The sequence below is a fragment of the Hyla sarda genome, chromosome 8 (genome assembly GCF_029499605.1).
Source record: "Hyla sarda isolate aHylSar1 chromosome 8, aHylSar1.hap1, whole genome shotgun sequence".
Classification (NCBI taxonomy): Eukaryota; Metazoa; Chordata; class Amphibia; order Anura; family Hylidae; genus Hyla; species Hyla sarda.
The window spans coordinates 21,268,468-21,295,967 of record NC_079196.1 but is presented as its reverse complement, the minus strand read 5'-3'; the positions used below and the strand labels follow the sequence as shown (position 1 = coordinate 21,295,967).

The window sequence follows — 27,500 nt, the reverse complement described above, 5'->3', positions numbered from 1 at the left end:
AGCAGTCTAGAATAAGACAGTGCAGGGTCTCGTTTCAGACTTCCCCGGGGAATCGGAACGAGGAATGATTTGCAAGGCAAAATTAATCCATGACCGATTTACTGAATCATACTACAGATTCGCCCAACCGTACGTTACTTTGCGTACTAAGAGGCTTCATTGTGTAGGTTTACAAATACTCAAAAAGGTTGTCAAATTATTTTACAAGTAGTAATTGCTTTTTTTACATGGCATTAAAGGGGTACTCCGGTGGAAAACTTTTTTTTTTTTTATTTATTTATTTTTTTAAATCAACTGGTGCAAGAAAGTTAAACAGATTTGTAAATTATAAATATAGTAAGAATTGAGGACGGCACTCACCCGAGATGGTAGCTTCAAAAGTTTCTTTATTGTATAAACATAGTGGCGGTGTCAGACAGGTGAATGGACAGGAACGCCGAGTGCCTCGGCGTTCCTGTCCATTCACCTGTCTGACACCGCCACTATGTTTATACAATAAAGAAACTTTTGAAGCTACCAACTCGGGTGAGTGCCGTCCTCAATTCTTACTATATTTATATCGGATTGGATCTACTATCTTTGGACTGAGCACCATATAGATTTGGCTTTTGCTTCTATTATCCACCTGTTGCTGATTACTTGCCGTATATACAGCAGTGTCGGATCCTGTATCTATATTTTGTTAGATTTGTAAATTACTTTTATTAAAAAATCTTAATCCTTCCAGTACTAATTATCAAGTGAAGACTACCAAGGAGCGGTGGGTTTCAGCGGCACTGACCAGGAGCGGACAAGGTCAGGTGAGCGGAATGAGGACTTTATTAAAACAATGCAACGCGTTTCACAACGCTTGCGCGGCTTCATCAGATGCATGATGAAGCCGACCAAAGCGCAGTGAAATGCGTTGCATTGTTTTAATAAATTCTTCATTCCACTCACCTGACCTGTCCGCTCCTGGTCAGCGCCGCTGAAACCCACCGCTCCTAGCGCGGCTTCACTTGGTATTGCTCGTTTGGTTGGGGAGGCTGCAGACCGGGCCTAATACTCACTCACGCTGACCATTGGTGTGTGTGTGTGTGTGTCAGTTCACACAACAGCCTCCGGTAAGGGTCATTTCCATTCCTTCCCTGGACCTTACTTTGGCGGTTTTATGCTATGGAGCGCTCTCTCGTTTCTTTTTAGTACTTATTAGCGGCTGTATACTACAGAGGAAATGCTGTTCTTTTTAGATTTCTCTGATGTCACGACCACAGTGCTCTCTGCTGACCTCTGCTGTCCATTTTGGGAACTGTCCAGAGCAGGAGAAAATCCCTATAGCAAACATATAGCTGCTCTGGACAGTTCCTAAAATGGACAGCAGAGGTCAGCAGAGAGCACTGTGGTCGTGACAGAAGAGAAATCCAAAAAGAAAAGAATTTCCTCTGTAGCATACAGCTGCCAAGTAATACTGGAAGGATTAAAAAAAATGTTTTAATAGAAGTAATTTACAAATCTGTTTAACTTTCTGGCACCAGTTGATTTAAAAAAAAAAAAAAAAAAAAAGAAAAAAGTTATCCACAGGAGTACCCCTTTAAATAAAAGACCAGTTTACACAGCGACGAGTATGGTGATGCAGACCAAAATGGTTAAAAAAAAAAATGTAATTAAAAATATTTCAAAAATTGGAATGGAAAACCATTGTAGTTATTCTGGCATTTCAGGCTGGGCCAAAACAGACGACACTTGGAGGGAACAACGCTAAAACTATTCATTTGTTCATTCACAGGGATCAGGACAAGCGCCCATCGGCAGAACAGCTCATTCAGCACACGTTTGTTCGATCGATATCATAGACAACTTATGTGCCATCAGACTTCACATTCAACGCAAAGCAAATCTTTAATAAAAATAAAAAATAAAAAAAAATTCTATTCAAAAGCGTGTTGCCTTTTTTTTTTTTAAGTCATCGCTATATATATATATTTATATATATATATATATATATATATATATATATATATATATATATATATATATATATATATATTTATATATCCAGAGGAATCAACCATTACTAGGCCAGTCCAATGGCCCCTAGTCCAGTGTTTCCCCACCAGGGTGCCTCCAGCTGTTGCAAAACTAGCTTCCAATAATTATCAAATTATCAGCTGCTGAAGTGGAGTTGTTTTCCTGTCTGGCAATAGGTTTGCTATGGGGATTTGCTTCTAAACTGGACGGTTCCCGAGACATGTGTCATCAGAGAGCACTTAGACAGAAAAGAACAACTCAACTTCAGCTGCTCATAAGTACTGAATATATAAAAAAAAAAAAAAAAGTTGTTTTTCCTGGATAACCCCTTTAACTGATGTGTGTTTGTGTATCCAAAAAGTGAACCCAAAATACCAATAGAAACCGCTCACCCTGCAAAGAACAAGCTCCAACTCAATAGAATAGACAAAAAATCCAAAAAAAATAAATAGGCAAATCGACAAAAAAAATAAAAAATAACAAAGGGGGTCAGAATACGGCAAGAGTATTTTTTATTTTGAAGTAGTGTAACATCACAAAATATAAATTTCACTGAGATCGTACGATCCCCAGGATGAAACTGAGGGTCTATTCACACAGCGGAATTTCCGCCTCAAATTAAAGCCCATAGACTTCTATGGGATTCCGCTCGCCCATTCACACTTCTGATTTTCCACCTGCGGAATCCGTGTGGAAATTCCGCAGAGGGAAATTCCGAAGTGTTAATGGGAGAGCGGAATCCCATAGAAGTCTATGGGCTTTAATTTGAGGCGGAAATTCCTCAGTGTGAATAGACCCTAAGAGTGAATGCTGTAAAAGCAAATGTAATTTTGGAGGGGATGCAAATCAATAAGCCCTCATATAGCTGCTTTGACATAAAAATATAAAAGTTATATAAAAGGAGAAAAGGTAGTAAAGTAGGAAAAAAATTAAAAGCTGCCAAAAATTGATTGTGCAGGAAGGGGGGGGGGGATAAGGTGGACATTCACTTCCCATCCTAACACTCTCCATGGGACCCTCTAAAAATCCGTATTAATGGCTGAAAGTAATTTTATTTATACATCGTCCCTTACCAGCACCACGGTCCTATGGCTTTCAGGCCCCTGTGGATGTTTTCTGCCACTTCTGGAAGAGGTTTACAGAGAAAATGACGTAGAGTAAGTTTTTAAAGATATATTTGAAAGCAAATACAAGTAAATGAACATTAAGGGTCCGTTCACACAGCCATGTTTCATGTAGATTTTTCACAGCCTATTTGCTGCAGAAAATACACAGGGGATTTTGCTACCATTGAGTTCAATGGGTCTGCAGAAAATGTGCATATCTGCCACTATTGCAGGTTTTCTGCTGATCCATTGAAGTCAATGGTAGAAAGATATGCACGAAATAATGTGTAACCGGACCCTAAGGGTGTATATTCACTGATCTAGTATCCTGCACATATTTGATGCTGTGTTCAATCATTAAGTTTACATTGAAATTTGCAGCATAAAATCTGCAGCATCAAATATGTGCAGAATACTGTACGTGTGAATACACCCTAAGGGTAGGGTCAGGCACTGCACATCGGCAGTAGTCTGACACTTCTCTCTCCATCTCCATCTCCATCTCCATCTCCATCCCCCCCCCCCCCCCCCCGCATTCTATCAATTTTAAAAAGCTGGGTAACACCTTTAGGCTAAGTTCACACTACGGAATCTCCGGGCAGAACATTTCCGCACAGAGATTTTGAGTGTAGTCGGCGCTAGGACCGCGCGGACACTGCAGTCTCCAATAGACTGCAATGTGTTCCGCGAGTATTTCCGCCTGAAGAATGAGCAACGCCATTCTTCAGGCGGACATTTTCAAGCGGATTATCCGTTCACAAATTCCGAAGTGTGAATTTGTTAACGGAAACCCATTCACTATACAGTACATTTTAGTAAGCGGAATTTCTGCCTGCAATTTGAAAACAGAATTGCAGGCGGAAATTCCGTAGTGTGAACCTAGCCTTAGGGTCTACTCACATGGCGGAATTTCTGCCCGCAGAATTCCGCCTCAAATGAAAGCCCAATACACTTCTATGGGATTCCGCACTCCCGTTGACACTTTGGAATTTCCGCTTGCGGAAATTCCGAAGTGTCAACGGGAGTGCGGAATCCCATAGAAGCGTATTGGGCTTTCATTTGAGGCGGCATTCCGCTGACAGAGAATTCTGCCGGGTAAATAGACCCTTAGGGATATGTGCACAAGGGGCATATGCGGTTCTCTCCGATCCCAATGGCAGCTTCAAAGCGCGACTGCACAGAAATTAATTTTTCTTTTAGTTAAAACTATCTTTTTTTTGGGTGCAGAAATCATGATTTTGCATCTAAAGCCCTCATACAGTTTTTGTAATGTTTTAATATTTTAAAGGGGTACTCCGGTGGAAAACTTTTATTTATTTTTTTATTTTTTTTATAAATCAGCTGATTTGTAAATAACTTCTATTAAAAAAACGTAATTCTTCCAGTACTTATTAGCTGCTGAATAATACGGAGGAAAGTCTTTTCTTTTTGGAACACAGAGCTCTCTGTTGACATCTGTCCATTTTAGGAACTGTCCAGAGCAGCATATATGTTTGCAATGGGTATTTTCTCCTACTCTGGACAGTTCTTAAAATGAACCGAGATGTTACCAGAGAGCACTGTGCTCGTGATTCAGCAGAGAGCTCTGTGTTCCAAAAAGAAAATCATTTCCTCTTCATTTCAGCTAATAAGTACTGGAAGGATTAAGATTTTTTTTTTTTTTCTAAAAGTAATTTACAAATCTGTTAAACTTTCTGCCACCAGTTGATAAAAATAAATAAATAAAAGTTTTCCACCGGAGTACCCCATTAAACAATATGAATAGAAATTTTGCCATATTTCTGCCTACAGATCTGTGTGAGGGCTTGCTTTTTGCAGGGCGAGCTGTAGTTTCTGTATTATTTCGGTATTGCAGTGTACTTTCATTTTTACCCATCTCCTATGACACCTCTGTCACAGTAATAGAAGCGCTAACATGACAGGCAGGCCTGGAGGCCTTCACTAGGCCTCAGTTGCCATGACGACCCTGTGACTGTGCTGCAGGGAAGAAGTAAGATGGGAGATGAGGCAATGGCTAAAGCGCCTTCCTTAGTATAACCCCTGAGAGGCTGTGGGCCCTATTTGCTGCAGCAGGTAAGGGCCCGTTCACACTTCAGAAACCCTTGCGGAGATTCCATGCGGATTCTGCTAACATTAGTCGACTTTAGAATTTGCGCCTAATGTCCATAGCCATCTGTTACGGACAGTTAGCGGCATCCCTATCTCTATTCCGAAATCCAATTCTACATCGGACGTTCCGCTTAGGGTTGCCACCTTTTTATTTATTTATTTATTTTTACAAAAAAATATACCGGACATGCTAATTTGCATAATTATATATACATAACATCACAGGATACATATGTGCGAGGGAAATGTCCTATTCTGACCCCTATAACTTTTTTATTTCTCCTTAAACGGGCCTGTATGAGGGCTCATTTTTTGCGCCCCGATCTGTAGTTTTTAACAGGACCATTTTTTGGTACTGCAACTCTTAAAATTTAATTAAAAGGGGATAAGTTGTCAGCACGGTAGTACCCCATCTAAAGGATAGGGGATAAGTTGCCTGATCGCGCGGGGTCCTGCTGCTGGGGACCCTCGCGATCTCGCACGCAGCACCCCGCTCTCATCAGGCCCCGGAGCGAACATCCGCTCCGGGTCTGATGACTGCCGATCACGGGGCCGGAGTATCATGACGTCACGCTTCGCCCCCCTCAATGTAAGTCTATGGCAGGGGGCGAGACAGCTGTCTCGCCCCTGCCATAGACTTGCATTGAGGGTGCGGAGCGTGATGTCACAGGGGGGCGGAGCTGTGACATCACGATTAGAGATGAGCGAACTTACAGTAAATTCGATTCGTCACGAACTTCTCGGCTCGGCAGTTGATGACTTTTCCTGCATTAATTAGTTCAGCTTTCCGGTGCTCCGGTGGGCTGGAAAAGGTGGATACAGTCCTAGGAGAGAGTCTCCTAGGACTGTATCCACCTTTTCGAGACCACGGGAGCACCTGAAAGCTGAACTCATTTATGCAGGAAAAGTCATCAACTGCCGAGCCGAGAAGTTCGTGACGAATCGAATTTACTGTAAGTTCGCTCATCTCTAGTCACGATCACCGGCCCCGTCAACAGACCCGGAGCGGATGTTCGGTCCGGGCCTGATGAGAGCGGGGTGCTGCGTGCGAGATCGCGGGGGACCCCAGCGGCGGGACCCCGCGCGATCAGGCAACTTATCCCCTATCCTTTAGATAGGGGAGAAGTTGTCAGCACGGTAGTACGCCTTTAAATTTGAGAGTTGCAGTTAGTTACTAACTACAACTCCCAGCATGCCCCGATACAGCCTGTATTAGAGAAAAGACAGGAAAGCTGGCTACTATACTAAAGATGCACACCGGACAAAATTATACAAAAATGGAAATCTTTATTACACATAATCAGTACACAAACAATTAAAATCAATTAAAATGCACAAAACCCTCAGGGGAGGAATGTAATCCTACGACCTCCAACCCCATACCGTATGACCCCAGTAGGATTACATTCCTCCCCTGAGGGTTTTGTGTGTATTTTAATTGTTTGTGTACTGCTTTTGTGTAATAAAGATTTCCATTTTTGTATAATTTGTTCAGTGTGCATTTTTAGTATAGTAGCCAGCTTTCCTGTCTTTTCTCTAATGTATGTCATTTTTGGCTACTAGGTTGCACCCAGGTATATGTAAGGCTGTGCCCATCGCCCTTTTTTTGCCGTCTGATACAGCCTGTGGCTCAGCAGCTGCCCCAAACGAAAACTACAACTCCCAGCATGTTTGACTATATAGTATGTAGTATAGGTCGGTGTTTCCCAACCAGGGGTGCCTCCAGCTGTTGCAAAACTACAACTCCCAGCATGCCCGGACAGCCGTTGGCTGTCCGGGCATGCTGGGCGTTGTAGTTTTGCAACAGCTGGAGGGGCTCTGTTTGGGAAACACTGGTATAGTATATGGTGGAACATTCCAGGAGTTGGAGGATTGGTTGGATAAATACCGGCCACCGTATTGCCAGTATATTTAATATAAAAATACCGGCAGGGTGATCAAATAACGTCTGTGGCTGTAAATACTGGCCAGGGGGCGGCAATCCTAGTTCCACTACAGATCTTCTGCTTGTAAACAGAGCAGCAGAACCCCCTTGAGATCAATGGGAGTCTGCTGCAAGTTGAATTTCCTTGTGGAAATGTGTGAACGGGCCCTAAGGGTTAAACAGCTGGGATTAGAGTTACACTATCAACGATGGCCAGGTTGGGAGGTAAGTAGTGCTGTGATTGGTTGCAAATAACGGCAATGTTCTGCTTAAAAAGTTGCCCATGGCAACCGGAGCTTTGCTTTCATTTTTGACCGAGCAAGAAAAAGAAAAAAAGCTGTGTTGTGATTGGTTGCTAGGGGCAACAAAGTTTTCCTTTAAAGGGGTACTCCGGTAAAAACCTTTTTTCTTTTAAATCAACTGGTGGCAGAAAGTTAAACATATTTGTAAATGACTTCTATTAAAAAATCTTAATCCTTCCTGTACTTATTAGCTGCTGAATACTACAGAGGAAATTCTTTTCTATTTGGAATGCTCTCTGATGACATCACGAGCACAGTTCTCTCTGCTGACATTATTATAATAATAATGCTTTATTTATTGTTGTCCTTAGTGGGATTTGAACCCAAGTCCCCAGCACTGCAAGGCAGCAGTGCTAACCACTGAGCCACCATGCTTCCCTTAGCATACATCTGCTATGCATGGTTGCTAAAATGGACAGAGATGTCAGCAGAGAGCACTGTGCTCGTGATGTCATCAGTGTTCAAAAAAGAAAGGAATTTCCTCTGTAGCATTCAGCAGCTAATAAGTACTGGAAGGATTAAGATTTTTTATTAGAAGTAATTTACAAATATGTTTAACTTTCTGCCACCATATGATTTAAAAGAAAAAAAGGTTTTCACCGGAGTACCCCTTTAAGGCCTATATATTCCAGGCTGGTTCAGATGCAGAATAGGCCCAGATTCAGCTTTTTTCTTTCTTTTAAGGGGTTATCCAGGAATAGAAAAACACAGCTACTTTCTTTCAAAACCAGCTCCGTTTCCACATCAAATTGCTACAGATTCCTCCCATTTGTAAAAATCTGCATGTAAAGCTGTTTAAAATCACACGGCTTAAGAGTGCGTTCACACGCTGTTTTTGCGGGTTTTGCGCTGCGTATATGAAAGGGGCGGGCTCTTCTCGGCTGTCCATAGCAGATTGTCCGCGGAGGAATTTACGCTGCGGAAAATCTGCCGAAGTCCCTACTGACTTCAAAAGGGGCTTGCGGCAGATTTTCCGCAGCGTAAATTCCTCCGTGGAAAGGGTGAGTAGAACCCGCACCCTTTCAAATATGCAGCGGAAAACCCACAAAAACAAAGAGCGTGTGAACGCACCCTAAAAGCGCATACGTTAAAAAGGAAGAATTTTCTCACCTTTAGGCCAGGTTCACACAGTGTACAAAATAAGCGTGCATTTTAATTTATGCACGTATTTTCTGCCCAAAAAAAAAAGCCGCAAAACATCCATAAAAAAACTAAAAAAAAAACGCAGAGGTTATCCAGTGTTTTGCTAAAATGTATATCCTGCTGGGGCAGGGAAAAAAACAAACAAAAAAAAAACACTTTACTTACCTATCCCCTGCAGCTCTCATCCAGGACACCGCCACGGCCTTTGATTTGCTGGTCTTGCACCAAGCTCATGTCTGGGAACCAAGGAGACGACAGAAGATGGGGGGGGGGGGGGGGGGACAGGATAGAGTTGCGAGGGATAGTATTTTTTTTTCCCCCTGACCCAGCAGGATATACATTCTTGTGAAACACCAAATACTGTATGAACAAAGCCCTTAAAGGGGTACTCTGGCAGAATTTTTTTTATTTTTTTTTAATCAACTGGTGCCAGAAAGTTACAGATTTGTAAATTACTTCTATTAAAAAATCTTTACCCTTCCAGTATCTTTTAGCAGCTGTATGCTACAGAGGAAATTCTTTTATTTTTGAATTTCTTTTTTTTCTTGTCCACAGTGCTCTCTGCTGACACCTGATGGCCGTTTCAGGAACTGTCCAGAGCAGGAGAAAATCCCCATTGCAAACCTATGCTTCTCTGAACAGTTCCTGACACGGACAGAGGTGTCAGCAGAGAGCACTGTGGACAAGACAAAAAAAATTCAAAAAGAAAAGAATTTCCTCTGTAACATACAGCTGCTAAAAAGTACTGGAGGGGTAAAGATGTTTTAATAGAAGTCATTTACAAATCTGTTTAACTTTCTTGCACCCGGCACCAGTTTATAAAAAATAAAAATAAAAAAAATAAAAAGGGGTTTCCACCGGAGTACCCCATTTAAGGGCATAATCCACACTGTTTTTCGCATCAAAAACCACGCAGAAAAGTAATGCGAGAGCTTCAGCATGGAAAATTATTGACAAGTCATTGGCCGCGGCTGAGACGCTGCGCTGTACACGACATAAGACGGTTGTTATCGGACCAAGATTTAAATCACAAACAAATGACAAAAACTAAACCATTTCACAAAAAAAAAAAAAAAAAATGTTTACATTTTATGGACATGCTGGAAGTTGTGGTTTTACAACAGCTGAAAGCACCCTGGTTGGGAAACCCTGACCTATTTAGTTGGTCTGGACAAGGTTACAGTCACCATTAAAAGGAGTACTCCACTGCCCCAGTGTCCGGAACATTTAGTTCCGAATACTGGGTACGGGCTGCAGGGGTCGTGACATCACACCACGCCCCCTCAATGCAAGTCTATGAGAGGGGGCGTGACGGACGTCACGCCCCCTCTCATAGACTTGCATTGAGGGGGTGTGACGTCACGAGGGGTGTCACAAGGCTTTTCCCCTGTAAATCTGTATTTAAAGAGTTTTCAAAACAATACAATACAGGTAAACTCAAACATACATGACTAAAACGAATAAAAAGGCAACAGTACGTAACAGATCAGAGTAAGCAAAATGCCCAAAAAGGGCATCAAGGGGTCAAACACCCCAAAAAGGTGCTCACAAATTAAGTCTATACATATGGGCCAGGGTGCACAGAAGAAGGAAAAGCTAAAAATCGAAAAAGATTGAAGGATTTAAACTGCATTATAGAAAAGACTGAAAGGAGAACAAGCAGCAGGAAAAAGGGAAGGGAAAAAAAAACTGTGGTGGTGGTGGATGAAGCATCACCGCAGCCATCGTGCCAAAGAAGAGCCTGGTCTATAACGTCCATGGGAACCAGGCCTTGAAAGCCCGCCCAGTACAAACAGGGTCCTCTGCCAGAGGGGACTCTATACAGTCTTAAAAATCAAGCTTCGTAGCCTGTTAATGGCACTTCGTATAATTTCAGTGCCGGAGTATCATTGTCTTGGCTGCAGTCAAGGAGTGCCGTAGCAGTCCCTGCTAGATTGCTTTGAGAGATCCTGGGAAAAGAGACCATGGTTGCTTTGTGTAGGAGCCACAGCGGTCCCAAAAACAGAGTGCAAAAATGACAACAGCAGGGATGCTCCACCAGACATGAATCATGGGCCCGATGTCAGTCCCGCAGAGCCAAGAGTTCCAAGACCTTCAGATACTAGCGGGCCAGGATCTTTACGTTTTTCTCTTGGGCATGTTCTGCAGTTACCATTTTAGGGAACAGGATAAGAATGTTTGGCCAATCAGCCCCATTTTCTGCATGTAAGTATGGTAAGAGAATATTGTAGAGGGCAGAAATGGCTGGAGCAGAATAGATTTGATTCTGTGGGTGTGGAAAATAGAATCCCCTGGGGGAACCATATTTGTAGATAACCACGAACCATGACAGGGAACTTCCCAGGCAGAACTCCGTGTGGAGAAGCTGTTCTCAAGGACCTGACCTCCAGGCACCCACAGAAGTTGACCATGCTAGGAAGGATTCCCTGCCTACCGCAGGTGGAAAAGTCAGATTGTTATATAAAGGACTCATTACACTTGGACAATAGGAAAGAACAAAGACTGGGAGAGGCCAGTTCCAAGATTGCAGGAAGTGTTAGAAGGGCAAAAGTGGCAATGGAAGCTGTTGGATAGGAAGTGAAGAAAGAAAGGAGTTAGTTATTTTTCCAGAACCACTCATTTTTAATATTGGGTATTAAGAATCCAGTCCACTAGCCAAAATAGTAAAGTGGGCTTGTGGGACAGGTTCGAAAGGCCAACACCACCTAGGGATTTGAGGCAAGTGAGGGTCTTCAATTTAAGAAAAACTTCCTGATGGATTTAAGGCAGGTATCAGGCAGAAGGATAGGTAAGGCTTGGAACAAGTATTTAAAAAAAAAATGGGGTAACTAGTCCACTTTGATCCCACTCATCCTTCCAAACCAAGAAAGCTTCAACCTGACAATGTGTAGGAAAATTGGCAGGAAGATAACGGGGTAAAGGCCAAAAAGCTTGGCAGGTATCCACAACCCCAGGTACTAAAGGGCTTGAGGTTGCCATTTAAAGGCAAAGGATGACTGAAGATGAATAAGATAATTCTCTAGGGTAACAATCAGGACCTCAATTTGAAGTTTTCTTTGAAGTTGCTGACCTGATCAAAAAGTTCAAACTCGCAGAAAGAGGACTCTGGAATGTGACCACTGGGTTTGACAAAAAAAAAGAAAGCACATCGTCTACATATAAGGCCATTTTGTAGTGGGAGCGGGACATATGGATGCCAATAATGTCCAGGGACTAATTTGTTGCCACCAGCAGGCGTTCCATGGCTATCACATAAAGAAGGGACAGGGGACATCCCGTTGGGTGCCATAGGCGATGGAGAGGCCATTTACCCACACCTGAGCCATTGAGTGACAGTAGACGTATCATACTCACCATCACCATACCTACAACTATCTGGAAAAACACCAGCCATTGAAAGGAGCAATTGACTTCAGTACTGACCAAGACCAGGTACGAGGGTGTGTGGGACTAACGAATGTGAGTTAACAAAACAGTCTTAGAATTGTCCTTTGATTCTCTGGCACACAATGCCCATGTCATCCGGGTGTATAATTAGTGAAAGGGAAGGAGCAAGGGAATAAGCAGTCAATTTAAGAGAAAAGCTTCACACCTACATTGATCAGCGATATTGGGCGATAGCTGAGGGAACAGAGGTAGCATCTTTGTCCGTCTTTGGTATTATGGAAATTGGTGCCATAAGGGACTGAGGGGCAAACGGACAGCGAGAAGACAGTTTAAGGCACAGGGCAAACGGGACAAGCTGAGGGCAAAAAGTTTTGTAAGACTGCAGCGTGCACCCATCTGGGCCAGGACATGTCACAGATCTTTGACATGGCCCCACATTTTGGCTCAGAGAAGATCTAAAGGAGGAAACATTCCTCAGGCAATGTGGGCAGATCATAGTCAACCACGCAAGAGTCTATCTTCCTTTAGAAGTCTAGAGAATCCATGTCAGCTAGAAGGCCTCTGATTATAAAGGGACTGATAATATTCCCAAAACGTATCAGCAATATCAATGGGATTATAGAAAAATTGGGATATAATTGTTAGGAAAATGTATTAGGGGATTAGTAAACATTAATTGACTGAATTTGTCACGATCCAATAAAAATCCTAAACTTTTGGTTAACTGGTTGCTTCTGCCATCTCTTTTATAGGGTTATCCTGAGATAAAGTCATCCCCAGCGGGGGATAACTAGCCAATTGGTGGGGGTCCCCCATTGGTCAGACCCACACAACAGGGGGTCCCAGGGGAAAATGGAGCGGCACTATGCATGCTTGGCCACTGCTCCAGTCACCGTCAAGTGCTGAACTCCTCAGCTATGCTCCGGAGTCCAGTAGAGAATGAATGGAGTGGTATTCGAGCAGGAGCACTGCTGGTCCATTGACTTGGGGGGCTATTAACCTCTTCTCTCCTGATCAGTGAGGATTCCAGCAGTGTGACCAATCTTTGTCACACTGTAACAATCTTAGGATAACCCCCTTCCCACTGCTCTGAGGTCAATGAAGTTGTGCCCCTGATACTGCACCTATTTCTTTTAATCCAACAATATTGGATTAAAAGTAATACTTCAGTTCTAGCTGGTCTTAAAGGCAGTGGTCTTCTCATTGATGGTCAGAACACAATATATAGTGAAACTGAAAACCTGCTCTGGATATAAGTGCAGCCTTCTTTCGGAAAGGTTTCACTATATAACATTGCCCTACTTTAAAGGGTTAAATCAACTGGTGCCATAAAGTTACAGATTTGTAAATTATATCTATTAAAAAAAAAAAAATCTTAATCCTTCCAGTACTTATCAGATGCTATATGATTTAATATTTGCGAACCAGATTTAATAAATGTACTCATCTGGTTTAAAGTGGGGGCAATGTTATATAGTGAAACCTTTCCAAAAAGACCGCTCTCATATCCAGACCAGGTTTTCAGTTTCACTATATATTGTTTTTTTTTTGTTTTGTTTTTAAATCAACTGGTGCCAGAAAGTTACAGATTTATAAATTACTTCTATTTAAAAATCTTAATCCTTCCAGTACTTTTCAGCTGCTCTATGCTCCACAGGAAGTGATTTTCTTTTTGAATTTCCTTTCTGTTTGACCCCAGTGCTCTCTGCTGACACCCCTGTCCATGTCAGGAACTGTCCAAAGTAGGAACAAATCCCCATATGAAAACCTATCCTGCTCTGGACAGTTCCTGACATGGACAGAGGTGTCAGCAGGAGCGCGCTGTGGTCAGACAGAAAAGAAATTCAAAAAGAAAATAACTTCCTGTGGAGCATAGAGCAGCTGAAAAGTACTGGAAGGATTAAGATTTTTAAATAGAAGTAATTTATAAATCTGTAACTTTCTGGCACCAGTTGATTTAAAAACAAAACAAAAAAAAAAACAATATATAGTGAAACTGAAAACCTGGTCTGGATATGAGAGCGGTCTTTTTGGAAAGGTTTCACTATATAACATTGCCCCCACTTTAAACCAGATGAGTACATTTATTAAATCTGGTTCGCAAATATTAAATTATTTTCGTTCTGGGTAAAAACTATTCCCCATGGAGCATTGCCTGAAAGAGAGTCTCTACATCATGTGGGTCTCCAATAAAGCAATATTCGATGGAGGACATTCACAAAGTATGTGTTGTCCCTGGAAAAAGTAAATGGCATGTATTTGGGAACTTGGTTTCTCAGAACCTTGCCTTTCTCAAAAGGATATACAATAAAATCCATTAACATGGATAACTACACTATATTAAAACTATAATAAAAAGTAACGTAATTTCACAAATGATTTTAAAAAATATATCCTTTTTTATTGCAAAACACAAAATTGAATTACAATATTAAAAAAATAAATTAAAAATAAAACAAAAGACTGGGTTTAAGACATCGCCAATCTCCCAAATACATACCCTGAACAGAAACGTGTGTAGTGATATAGATGGCATGGTAAAGATGTACCTCATCCACCAATACAATCCCCCCACTGAAGCACTTCATACTGCATCGTTTCCCAAGCCGGGTGCCTCCAGCTGTTGCGAAACTACAACTCCCAGCATGCTGGGAGTATTAGTTTTGCAACAGCTGGAGGCACCCTGCTTGGGAAACAGTGACATTCTGTATTAAAGGCGTACTACGGTGGTAAACTATTTTTTTTTTAAATGAACTGGTGCCAGAAAGTTAAACAGATTTGTATATTACTTGTATTAAATTTTTTTTTACCCTTCCAGTACTTTTTAGCAGCTGTATACAATAGAGAAAATTATTTTCTTTTTGAATGTCTTTTTTGTCTTTTCGATACGGACAGAGGTGTCAGCAGAGAGCACTGTGGTCAGACAAATGAAATTCAAAAAGAAAAAACTACCTCTGTAGTATACAGCAGCTGATAAGTACTGGAAGAATTGAGATTTTTCATTAAAAAACACAAAAAACTTTCGATATATTATAGATTGAAGGAGAAGTCCAGTGGTGAACAACTTATCCCCTATCCTAAGAATAGAGGATAAGTTTGAGATTGCGGGGGGTCCGACCGCTGGGGCCCCCTGTGATCTCCTGTACGGGGCCCCGACAGCCTGCAGGAAGGGGGCGTGTTGACCTCCGCACGAAGCGGCGGCCGACACGCCCCCTCAATACAACTATGGCAGAGCCGAAGCGCTGCCTTCGGCATCTCCGGCTCTGCCATAGAGATGTATTAAGGGGGCGTGTCGGCCGCCGCTTCGTGCGGGGGTCGACACCCGCTATCTGGCCGGAGAGCCGGGGCCCCGTACAGAGAGATCGCAGGGGGCCCCAGCGGTCGGACCCCCGCGATCTCAAACTTATCCCCTATCCTTAGGATAGGGGATAAGTTTTTCACCACTGGACTACCCCTTTAATGTATGCAGAATAACTTTCCAATTTCATGTTTAAAAAAATATGCTTTCTATTTAATTTTCTACGACCACTAGGGGTCTCCCTACCAGTCCTGGCCGCAAGCCATTTTTATAGATTTCAGACTCATGTTGGAGTCCGAAATCTCAGACTGCAGCCGGGACACATACAAGCTCAGCACTGCTCCCAGTCTGTCAATCAGACAGAGCCAGCACTGTGCTCATAGCACAGCAGGATGTACTCCTGACTCTGCCTTACTGCATGCCCTCATTCATTTTACTATCTGAGCTCTGATCTTTCTTCTCTCTGCACATGCAGTTGTAAACAGAGAGAAGATTCAGAGCTGCAGGCTGCTGTGTTCACAGCCTCTATGCTGGGCCACGCCCCCTTCCTCCCTCACACTTGGACGGCTGAATGAGCAGTCAAGAATCAGGTAGAAAGAGGGGGTTTTGAATGAAAAGAAACACAGGGATAGTGTCAGTGCGAGTCAGGGACAGATGGGAGGGGGGGGGGGTGAGAGTTTAGATAATGATAGGTACTCTTTAAATAGAATTTACAAATCTGTTCAACTTTCTGGCACCAGTTGATTTAAAAACAATTTCTTCACCGGAGTACCCCTTTAAATAGTAGTTTTCTACCTTTGGTTCTACAAATGTTGTGAAACTACCACTCCCAGCATACCCAAAGAGCTGTTGGCTGCCCGGGCATGAAGGGAATTGTAGTTTCCCAATAATTTTATACATTTATTATTTCATGCCAAATCTGATTTAAAAATAAATCTGTTCCTATATAGTACCTGCAGCTCCAATGCCATGGTTTCCCAACCAGGGTACCGCCAGCTGTTGCAAAACTACAACTTCCAGTATTCCCGGACATAAAAGGTAAAAACAATAGGGGACATTTATCATTGTTGTCTTTAGTGTTTAGGTAATTTATATTTGCTTACGTGCAACATATTTATCATAATAATCACACGGGTCGATAAATTTGGTGCAGGTAAGTAAAAAAATAATAATTTCAAAACACTTGGTATGATTCCTGCTCTGCCCCACTTGTGATGTCACAGCCATGCCCCCTCAATGCCAGTCTATAGAGCCTCCGCCCCAATTACTTAGGAGGAGGTTATCCTATGGTTCTGACTCACCCGCCTGTGAATCCCACCTCTGCTTCATTCCCACTGGGAGACATTTAAACCCAGCCTGTGATCGGTGGAGGTCCCAGTTTTTGAATCCCCATCTATCATGTGACTGATAAGCAGCTGTTTAAATTGTATCTTTAACCCCTTAACGACCACGGACGTAAATGTATGTCCTGGTGCGGCCCTTACGTCCTGTGTATGACCGCGAGCATAGGAGCGGTGCTCGCGTCATACACTGCAGGTCCCGACTGCAATCAGCAGCCGGAGACCCACCGATGATGGCGGACATCCGCGATCATGCAGATGTCCGCCATTAACCCCTCAGATGCTGTGATCAATACAGATCACGGCATCTGTGGCAATGCGCACGTTAAAATAGATGATCGGATCGCCCGCAGCGCTGCCGCGGTGATCCGATCATCTGTAATGGCGGACGTCTCCCAGCGTCTCCTGCTCTGGTGTGAGATCGAGCAGACCAGAGCAGGAGATAGCCGATAATACTAATCAGTGCTATGTCCTATGCATAGCACTGCACAGTATTAGCAATCAAGTGATTGCTTTAGATAGTCCCCTATGGGGACATAAGTGTAAAAAAAAAAAAATTGAAAAATTGAAAAATAAAAAGTGAAAAAAAAGTATTGAATATGAAAAACCCCCTCCCCCAATAAAAATTGTCCCTTTTCCAATTTTACCCGCAAAAAGCGTAAATATTTCTTATAAACCTATTTGGTATCACCACGTGCGTAAATGTCCGAACTATCAAAATATGTTAATGATACGGCGTAATGATACGGTTGATGATAATGTTAGTGAACGGCGTAAACAGAAAAAAATAAAAAGTAAATAAAAATCAAAAAATGCTGCATATGTGGTATGGATAAAAAGTACAGATGACGGCACAAAAAAAGGAGCCCTCATACCGCCCTATATACGAAAAAATTAAAAAGTTATAGGTGGTCAAAATAAGGTGATTTTAGATTACTGATTTTTTTACAAAAGTTTGAGATTGTTTTAAGTGGTACAAAAAAATTGAAAAGTATCTAGCCATGGGTATCATAATCGTATGGACCACAGAATAAAGAACATGTCATTTTTACCGAAAAGTGTACAGTGTCAAAACGAAACCCTCCGGAGTGTGCAAAATTGTGGTTTTCATTTAAATTTCCTCCCTAAAAAAATAACTTTTTGGGATCGCCGTACATTTTTTGGTAAAATGAGGGGTTTCATTACAAAGTACAATTGGTCATGCAAAAAACAAGCCCTTATATGGTTCTGTAGATGGAAATATAAAGGAGTTATGGATTTTAGAAGGCGAGAAGGAAAAAACGAAAAGCAAAAATAAAATTGGTCTGGTCCTTAAGGGGTTAAAGGGTAACTTCATAGCCTGAGAATACAGTGTACAGGATTTGCATGGGACTTCTGGCAAATCTTTATCCTGACCCACTAAAAGGGTTGTCTCATAAAAACATCCCGAGCAGACACTTTCTACTAGAGCAGTGTTTCCCAAATAGGGTCTCCCCAGCTGTTGCAAAACATGCTGGAAGCTGTAGTTTTGCAACAGCTGGAGGCACCCTGGCTGAAAAGCACTGTACACTGCTCTGTAGACCGTGCAGGTATGACACTGATGTCCATTCATCTGGACACCCACCATGTAATAATATTTTCTTTGCAGAGGAAAATGCCTGGCGGACTTTCCTGTATTTGGAAAGGGGTTGTTCCTAATGTTGACCACCCCTTTATTGGGTCTTCTGAGTGGGAAAGGTTTGCTATGGGGATTTGCTCCTGCTCTAGACAGTCCCTAAAAAAGACAGAGGTGTCAGCAGAGAGCACTGTGGTAAGACTGAAAAGAACTACACAACTTCCTGTGGAGCATACAGCAGCTGATAAGTACTGGAAGGATTAAGATTTTTTAATAGAAGTAATTTACAAATCTGTATAACTGTCTGGCAGCAGTTAATTAAAAAACATTGTTTTCCACCGGAGTACCCCTTTAGGGTAGGATCACACAGAGCTAATTCTGCTGTGACCAGACACACAGGACTTTCCCGCCGCAAATGTGTGTGCCCTAAAGTTAGCTTGGCCCACCTCCAAACCTTACTGCACACACAGGGTTGCGGTGGGAATCCCTGTGTCTGGTCACCATATCTCCCGCTGCCTGGTAGATTTCTTGCACAGTAAAATATGCAGCGTATACGCCATGTGTGACCCTTCCCTAAAACAAAGTTCACACCACGATCTGTGGAATACATCAAAAGTTGTAAGCAACAATACAGTCAATTTCACTGATCAATGCAACTGTATTAAAACAAAAACAAACGGAAAAAAAAAACACAACAACAAACACCACATTATATCGGCATACAGCTACATACATCCTGAGGAATGTAAATATGGAACATTCTTCAGGTCAGTCACAATGTCTATTGACTCCACGCACTGAAGGATCAAACATTCACAAATATATTGCATAAAATAAAATGTGACTGACCCGATTCCACAAATACAACATCTTGGAAATAAAAAAATTGAAGTAAAGTAAAATTAATTTAATTTAAAAGGGGTTACCCAGGAATTTTTAATATATATATATATATATATATATATATAAAATTAGAGATGAGCGAATTTACAGTAAATTCGATTCGTCACGAACTTCTCGGCTCGGCAGTTGATGACTTATCCTGCATAAATTAGTTCAGCCTTCAGGTGCTCCCGTGGCCTGGAAAAGGTGGATACAGTCCTAGGAAAGAGTCTCCTAGGACTGTATCCACCTTTTCCAGCCCACGGGAGCACCTGAAAGCTGAACTCATTTATGCAGGAAAAGTCATCAACTGCCGAGCCGAGAAGTTCGCGACGAATCGAATTTATTGTAAATTCGCTCATCTCTATATATAATCAACTGGCTCCAGAAAATTAAACAGATTTGTAAATTACTTCTATTTAAAAAAAATCTTAAATCCTTTTAGTACTTATGAGCTGCTGAAGTTGAGTTCTTTTCTGTCTAAGTGCTCTCTGATGACACCTGTCTCAGGAACTGTCCAGAGTAGAAGCAAATCCCCATAGCAAACCTCTTCTACTCTGTGCAGTTCCCGAGACAAGCAGAGATGTCAGCAGAGAGCACTGTTGCAAGACAGAAAAGAACAACTCAACTTCAGCAGCTGATAAATATTGGAAGAATTAAGATTTTTTTTAACAGAAGTAATTTACAAATCTGTTTAACTTTCTGGAGCCAGTGGATATATATATATATAAAAAAAAAATTCCTGGAATACCCCTTTAAGTCTTCCTATATATAGAATAAAACTAAAGCCTGAGAAATAATTCACATTTAATTTTTGTTAGTTTCTTTTAAACTATACGGTAGATAAATCGAGATATATCTGCGATATAAATAACAAGTATGATATGCTCTTAAGATGCCAGTACCGCTATCTAGTGTATCGGCGTCACAGAAAAAGATATGTATAACAATTGCACAATGTGCACTTGACAAAATCCTCCATGAAGACAGGGGGCAGTATCTTCTGCTGTGATCTCTAACCTGTGGCTTCAAAACTACAACTCCCAGCATGCCCGGACAGCAGGGACTTGCAGTTTTGCAACAGCTGGAGAGACATGGGCTGGAACTTACTGTTATAGAGTATATAGATTTTCTATGACAGTTTTTTTCCAACAAGGGTGCCTCCAGCTGTTGCAAAAACTACAACTCGCAGCATGCCCAGACAGCAGGGTGTTGCAACAGCTGGAGACACACAGGTTTAAGATCAATGGTATTTTTTTTTTTAACCAGTGTGCCTCCAGCTGTTGCAAAACTACAACTCCCAGCATGCCCGGAAAGCCAATGACTGTCCAGGCATGCTGGCAGTTGTAGTTTTGCAACAGCTGGAGACACACTGGCTGGGAAACACTGCTCTATAGCAGTGGCTCTTCAACTGTGACATAACTACAACTCCCAGCAAGGCCTGTCCGACAAAAGAGAGATCACTGCTCTTAATTTTTGGCACCAAAATGGCTTCTTGTACTGTGTAAGGGATTGGTCCTTCCGCATTTTAGGTCCTCAAAACATTAAAGGGGTACTCTGGTGGAAAACTTTTTTTTTTTTTTTTTAAATCAGATTTGTAAATGACTTCTATTAAAAATTCTTAATCCTTCCAGTACTTATTAGCAGCTGTATACTACAGAGGAAATTCTTTTCATATTGGATTTCTTTTCTGTCGCTACCACAGTGCTCTTTGCTGACACCTCTGTCCATTTTACGAACTGTTCGAAGCAAGATAGGTTTGCTATTGGGATTTTCTCCTGCTCTGGACAGTTCCTCACATGGACAGAGTTGTCAGCAGAGAGCAATGTGGTCGTGACAGAAAAGAAATCCAAAATGAAAATAATTTCCTCTGTAGTATACAGCCGCTAATAAGTACAGTACTGGAAGGATTAAGAATTTTTTTATAGAAGTAATTTACAAATCTGTTTAACTTTCTGGCATCAGCTGATTAAAAAAACAAAAAAGTTTTCCACTGGAGTACCCCTTTAAACAAACCATCTGCCAATAATACACACACATTATATATATATATATATACACACATATATATACATACACATATACACACACAGACACATAAGCAAATGAGACACTAACCAAAATGATACACAGCATTTAAAAGCACAAGATTGTTCTCAAAAGTAACAAAAAAAAAAAAAGTAGAGTAACACAATATCCATCTGGAATGCACAAAAAAAGGTTAAAAAAAAAATAAATTAAAAAAAGTGCAGGATTAACATATATAGCATTTGTTTTTGTTTTTTACCCCCATACTCAGTTGTTACCTTACATGGTACCACCGAACTGTAGACAGACAGCAGCGCTGTGTGGTATATTACAAAACAATTCTCTCCCAATATTCAGCGATTTACGTAACCTGACAGACGAGACCTCCATGCGCCATATTAAAGATCCATATAGGTCGGAGCACGTAGCAGGTACTATTGCATCAGCAGAAAGTTGTCCCAAAAAAATAAAAAGGGTATTTGGGGAGCCATTAAAGAACAAGCACTGTAAACCAGTTACGGTGCCTTGCGGCCAATCAGAACGGTAGGGCTCATACACCTAGAATACTGCGCCAAAATAGCTGTTATCTGATAGACTATTCTGCGAGCAATTTTCGTAACTTCAAAACATCTAAAATGAAAAACGATGCAAACACACTTTATTAGAAGTCTAAATAATAAATGGGAATTAACCCATAGGAAGTGCTCTAAAACATAACTTTTACTAGTTTATGGTTAAAATACACCTATATAGTGACCCAATAAAAATTCAATTAAACTCTGATATCAATTGTACCAATATATTTATATAGACCAACGCGTTTCTGCTGCATAAAGCAGCTTCATCAGGGGAAACAGTTATAGAGGTACAATTAATTATAACCCTAGTCTTTTGGTCTGGTTTGTCAGATCACAAAGTACAAAAATCCAACAATGAAAAGGCTCCAGCTATTTCTGTTTATAAATGCATAGTTCTTAACACTCATGGATAGACACAGAGTTCAACCATCAGGTCAGGTCTATCACAGCATAAAATAGAAACTGAGCAAATTATATAAAAAGTACCGGACTGGTAAATTTCCTGAGGGCACCTCCAGTCCCCACAGGATACGCTTCTGAAGTTTGGTACAGCGTGGGCACGAGCACTACCTACAGTGGTAGGGAGACAGTTAGTGGCTACTGCTGCTCTCAATAACTGGCACCCAACCACTGTACCTCTGTAACTGTTTCCCATGAGGAAGCTGCTTTTTGCAGCGGAAACGCGTTGGGATATATACATATATATTCGTTACTATTGATAGAGTTTAATTGAATTTTTATTGGGTCACTATATAGGTGTATTTTAACCATAAACTAGTAAAAGTTATGTTTTAGAGCACTTCCTATGGGTTTATTCACCTTTACTAATTACTCATTCTTGCTGGGAAGGGTCATTAAGTATTTTCACCTAATGTGTGGTGGATACAATACCACAGATCATACATTAAGTTCATTAGAAGTCTCCAAGCATTTTGTATTTACAGCTCCTATGAAGATCTATGTGTCTCCATGGTAACAGACAACTCACCCTGTGTAGTCGGACCTTGCAGTCACACTCCAATACACCGGTTCTTTATTTCTAAAAGGAAAACGGTCACCCGCACTATAACCCGATACACTGGTTATAGTACGGGTGAACAGGGGACCGTTGCGGGGTCTTGGACTGCTATTACCTACCTGCAGTCCGGAACCCCGAACCTCTGAAGGTCCCCGTCTTTCAGCGCTGACTTGCGCTCTGGAGGCGGGCCCGCCGGCCGGCTATAAATATTCATAAGCGTTGGTCACGTGAGGCTTGATGCATGGGTGGAGCTCCAGGAGCACACTAACGTCACCGCTGCTACTTGTTTAAAGGGGTATTCCGGCCAAAGACATCTTATCCCCTATCCTGCGGATAGGGGATAAGATGTCTTTGGCCAGAATACCCCTTTAAGCCTGCTCACAGTAAGACCTGCAGTAGTGACGTCAGCTTGCTCCTGGAGCGCCGACCGTGCACCAAGCCTGATGCCGGAATAAGGTTGATAACAGAGGAAAGAGGCCACGAATCAGGGGGGATCAGTGTCACTCGCATGAGTCTGTATCACAAGGTCCTGCCCATCACCTGATATTCACTCCTATTAAAATAAAGGTCCCACCAATCAGCTGATATTCACTCCTATTAAAATCAAGTTCACGCCAATCTGACTATTCCCTGAATTGTCAAACTATAAACCCTCATATCTCAGGAACTAAAAGGTGTGTGATTAGGGGACCATAATTGAATGATAACGCAAACTTTTTTTTGGGGAGGTAGGATCTAACCAATGATCCTCTTTAAAACTGCTGAATATTAGGGGACAGACCAGGAGAACGATCACAAGAGCTGATAATACAGGATTTGTAATAATTTGTTACCATGAAGGTACATGGCTCTGCATAAGAGCTGTATACACAAAATGGATAAATATCTTTTAAAGGGTCTTTCCACCTATCCGGTCTCCCAGTCTGAAGCAATCAAGTATCTGCCTTGCCGTTTTAGTCATTGCCTATAGGGCTACATCCACACAATAGAATCTCCACCCAGATATTATTTGGGCGGAGATGCTGCGGCCGAATCCATTTGGCTCCAGGACCGCGCTGACATGCGCTGTCACAATTAACAATGCAAACCGCATGGATTTCAACCGAAATAATTAACATTTTTCATTATTTTAGCGGGTCGGGAATTTACACACTGAATGGGTAAACTGAAAACCCATTCATACAGCGGAGTTCTATGTGAGTGAAAAAGTGGGTGGGATTATCCCACAGTAACCAATCAGAGCTCAGTTACCGAACTCTGGTAAAGTGAAAGCTGAGCTGTGATTGGTCGCTGTTGGAAAATCAAAATTTCTTAACTCACATTTTGATAAATCTGTATGAAGACAGAGTTTTAATCCCCAATTCTCAAGATCTCTGGGGGTCCCAATGCTCAGACGGCCCCCTGCAATAATACGCTTATCCCCTTTTCACAACATAGGAGATATCTGGTGGGACAACCACCTTAATGAAGATAATTTGCAAAGTTTTTTTTTTTTTTTTTTTTAAAGGTGTTTGTCTGGTACTGCAAAGCTCAGGACCTCTGAAATGAATGGAGGAGAAGATGCACTACCACTAGAGATGAGCGAACTTACAGTAAATTCGATTTGTCACGGACTTCTCGGCTCGGCAGTTGATGACTTATCCTGCATAAATTAGTTCAGCTTTCAGGTGCTCCCGTGGGCTGGAAAATGTGGATACAGTCCTAGGAAAGAGTCTCCTAGGACTGTATCCACCTTTCCCAGCCCACGGGAGCACCTGAAAGCTGAACTAATTAATGCAGGATAAGTCAGCAACTGCCGAGCCGAGAAGTTCGTGACGAATCAAATTTACTGTAAGTTCGCTCATCTCTAACTACTACTCACAACTAGCTTTGTGCAAATCTACAGTAAATTAGAGAAATCCGAATGTAACAAATCGGTCAATTTGTTTTATCTGAAAAATGTTCTGTATGGCGCCAAATGACAACCTACCCCCCCCCCCCCCCACCTCGTGACGTGTCACCCCACTCCATTCATATATATGCGAGGGGCCGTGTTGGCAGAATTGCCCCCTCCCATAGACATGGAGTGGGCATGGCTGTGACGTCACGACCACTGCCGCAGAAACCCGGCGTTTGTTTAGAACACCGGGTGCTGCGTCAGATAGCGGGGGGCCCCAGCAGCAGGCCCCCTGTGATCAGACATCTTATCTCCAATCCTTAGGACAGGGGATAAGATTTCTAGCAGCGGAGTAACTCTTTAAGGCAGTATTTCCCAATCAGTGTGCATCTAGCTGTTGCAAAACTACAACTCCCAGCATGCCCAGACAGCCATTGCAACAGCTGGAGACACATTGTTTGAGAAGCTTTGCCCTGTGGCAACTTAAAGAAATAAATAAACACAACAACAACAACAACAACCACCAATTAGATAAAAGAACCCCCCCAAGTAAAGAAAGAAATTAATCATAATTCAGTCAGTAACTGGTCCATACACAGTATAGTGTCAAAAAACCCACCTTGGCGGTGAACATTTCTTTTTTGTTTTTACAACTTTTTACAATTTCTTTTCACGTGTTATATAATCCATCAAAACAAAGATAAAATCATTAAAAAAAGCTAACAATAGAGGTTAAGTTATCGCTCAGTGTTGCATTTTTGTTTATTTGTCATTCTGGCTTAACAATATCCATAACACTGTAAGGCGAGAGTAGTCATTGGTTCATAGCTACAATGCCATAAGGGGAATAAGAGTGATTGCATACGGACTAAAAAACCCATATAGAGTAAAAGGAAAAAAAATATCACAACAATGGACCATCCTATGAATAGATAATATTCTCATCTTTTCAACCATCACAAGAATGAATGTCCAGCATTAAAGTGAAGCCTGACAATGTCCGAGTACAGGGATCACAGTCCAGAAAACGTTTTGTGTTCTACAGAGTACAATGAATGGAATAAAAAATATCCCACAAGGGATGAAAAGCCTTTTGTGGGTCTATCCAATGTGCTCAGGAAAGCAGTATGGCGGAGCAGATGGTTACAAGGGACAAGGCCTGATAGATGGGAACAAGCCGGCATCAACTAATAGAGACAACTTTACAACCAATCTACACCAAGAATAGGTGGGTGCAGGGTTAGACAAAGTAATTTCACCATAAAGAGGCCATATCATTACTCAGACTGTATAAGGCCAGCATTCTAGTGGGACAATGGAGCAACTCTACCACAGGTGAAATTCTTCTAATCTTAGCAACGATCATCACAAACCTTTACCATCACAGGCAAGCTGCGAGGTTGCAGGGGGGGGGGGGGGAAGAGGAGAAAGCACTGAGGTTGCAGGGGGGGGGGGGGGAGGAGAAAGCACTGAGGTTGCGGGGGGGGGGGGGGGAGGAGAAAGCACTGAGGTTGCAGGGGGGGGAGGAGAAAGCACTGAGGTTGCAGGGGGGGGAGGAGAAAGCACTGAGGTTGCAGGGGGGGGGAGAGAGGAGAAAGCACTGAGGTTGCAAGGGGGGGGGAGAGGAGAAAGCACTGAGGTTGCAAGGGGGGGAGAGGAGAAAGCACTGAGGTTGCAAGGGGGAGGAGGAGAAAGCACTGAGGTTGCAAGGGGGAGGAGGAGAAAGCACTGAGGTTGCAGGGGGGGAGGAGGAGAAAGCACTGAGGTTGCAGGGGGGAGGAGAAAGCACTGAGGTTGCAGGAGGGAGGAGAAAGCGCTGAGGTTGCAGGGGGGGGAGGAGAAAGCACTGAGGTTGCAGGGGGGGGGAGGAGAAAGCACTGAGGTTGCAGGGGGGGGGGGGAGAGGAGAAAGCACTGAGGTTGCAAGGGGGGGGAGAGGAGAAAGCACTGAGGTTGCAAAGGGGGGGGGGAGAGGAGAAAGCACTGAGGTTGCAAAGGGGGGGGGGGGGAGAGGAGAAAGCACTGAGGTTGCAAGGGGGGGAGGAGGAGAAAGCACTGAGGTTGCAGGGGGGGGAGGAGGAGAAAGCACTGAGGTTGCAGGGGGGAGGAGAAAGCACTGAGGTTGCAGGGGGGAGGAGAAAGCACTGAGGTTGCAGGGGGGGAGAGAAAGCACTGAGGTTGCAGGGGGGAGGAGAAAGCACTGAGGTTGCAGGGGGGGGGGGGGGGAAGAGGTGGAGAAAGCACTGAGGTTGCAGGAGGGAAGAGAAAGCGTTGAGGTTGCAGGAGGGAGGAGAAAGCGTTGAGGTTGCAGGAGGGAGGAGAAAGCGCTGAGGTTGCAGGGGGGAGGAGAAAGCACTGAGGTTGCAGGGGGGAGGAGAAAGCACTGAGGTTGCAGGGGGGAGGAGAAAGCACTGAGGTTGCAGGAGGGAAGAGAAAGCGTTGAGGTTGCAGGAGGGAAGAGAAAGCGCTGAGGTTGCAGGAGGGAGGAGAAAGCAGAGGTTGCAGGAGGGAGGAGAAAGCACTGAGGTTGCAGGGGGGAGGAGAAAGCACTGAGGTTGCAGGGGGGAGGAGAAAGCACTGAGGTTGCGGGGGGGGGAGGAGAAAGCACTGAGGTTGCAGGGGGGGGAGGAGAAAGCACTGAGGTTGCGGGGGGGGAGGAGAAAGCACTGAGGTTGCGGGGGGGGGGGAGGAGAAAGCACTGAGGTTGCAAGGGGGGGGGAGAGGAGAAAGCACTGAGGTTGCAAGGGGGGGGAGAGGAGAAAGCACTGAGGTTGCAGGGGGGGAGGAGGAGAAAGCACTGAGGTTGCAGGGGGGGAGGAGGAGAAAGCACTAAGGTTGCAGGGGGGAGGAGAAAGCACTGAGGTTGCAGGGGGGAGGAGAAAGCACTGAGGTTGCAGGGGGGAGGAGAA

General features: G+C 42.9%; 2 protein-coding genes across 15 annotated transcripts in view; one reads left to right on the top strand and one right to left on the bottom strand.

Annotated features, from left to right (window-relative positions):
- LOC130283776 (mitogen-activated protein kinase kinase kinase 19-like) overlaps positions 1-1,914 on the top strand; it is a 39,404-nt gene extending 37,490 nt beyond the window's left edge. For both annotated transcript variants that reach the window (XM_056533220.1, XM_056533221.1), the window contains one exon: positions 1,766-1,914. In XM_056533220.1, the coding sequence (XP_056389195.1) occupies positions 1,766-1,832 (67 nt within the window). In that variant the 3' untranslated portion in view covers positions 1,833-1,914. The remainder of the gene's footprint in view (positions 1-1,765) is intronic.
- CCNT2 (cyclin T2) overlaps positions 1-27,500 on the bottom strand; it is an 89,251-nt gene that overhangs the window by 11,302 nt on the left and 50,449 nt on the right. For 3 of the 13 annotated variants that reach the window (XM_056533229.1, XM_056533224.1, XM_056533234.1), the window contains exons 10-11: positions 16,230-16,289; positions 3,081-3,132 (exon numbers count right to left, since the gene is read on the bottom strand). The exons of 4 other annotated variants lie outside the window; for them this stretch is intronic. In XM_056533229.1, the coding sequence (XP_056389204.1) occupies positions 3,081-3,132; positions 16,230-16,289 (112 nt within the window). The remainder of the gene's footprint in view (positions 1-3,080; positions 3,133-16,229; positions 16,290-27,500) is intronic. 6 more of the 13 variants (XM_056533226.1, XM_056533235.1, XM_056533232.1 and 3 more) reach the window with 4 other exon arrangements.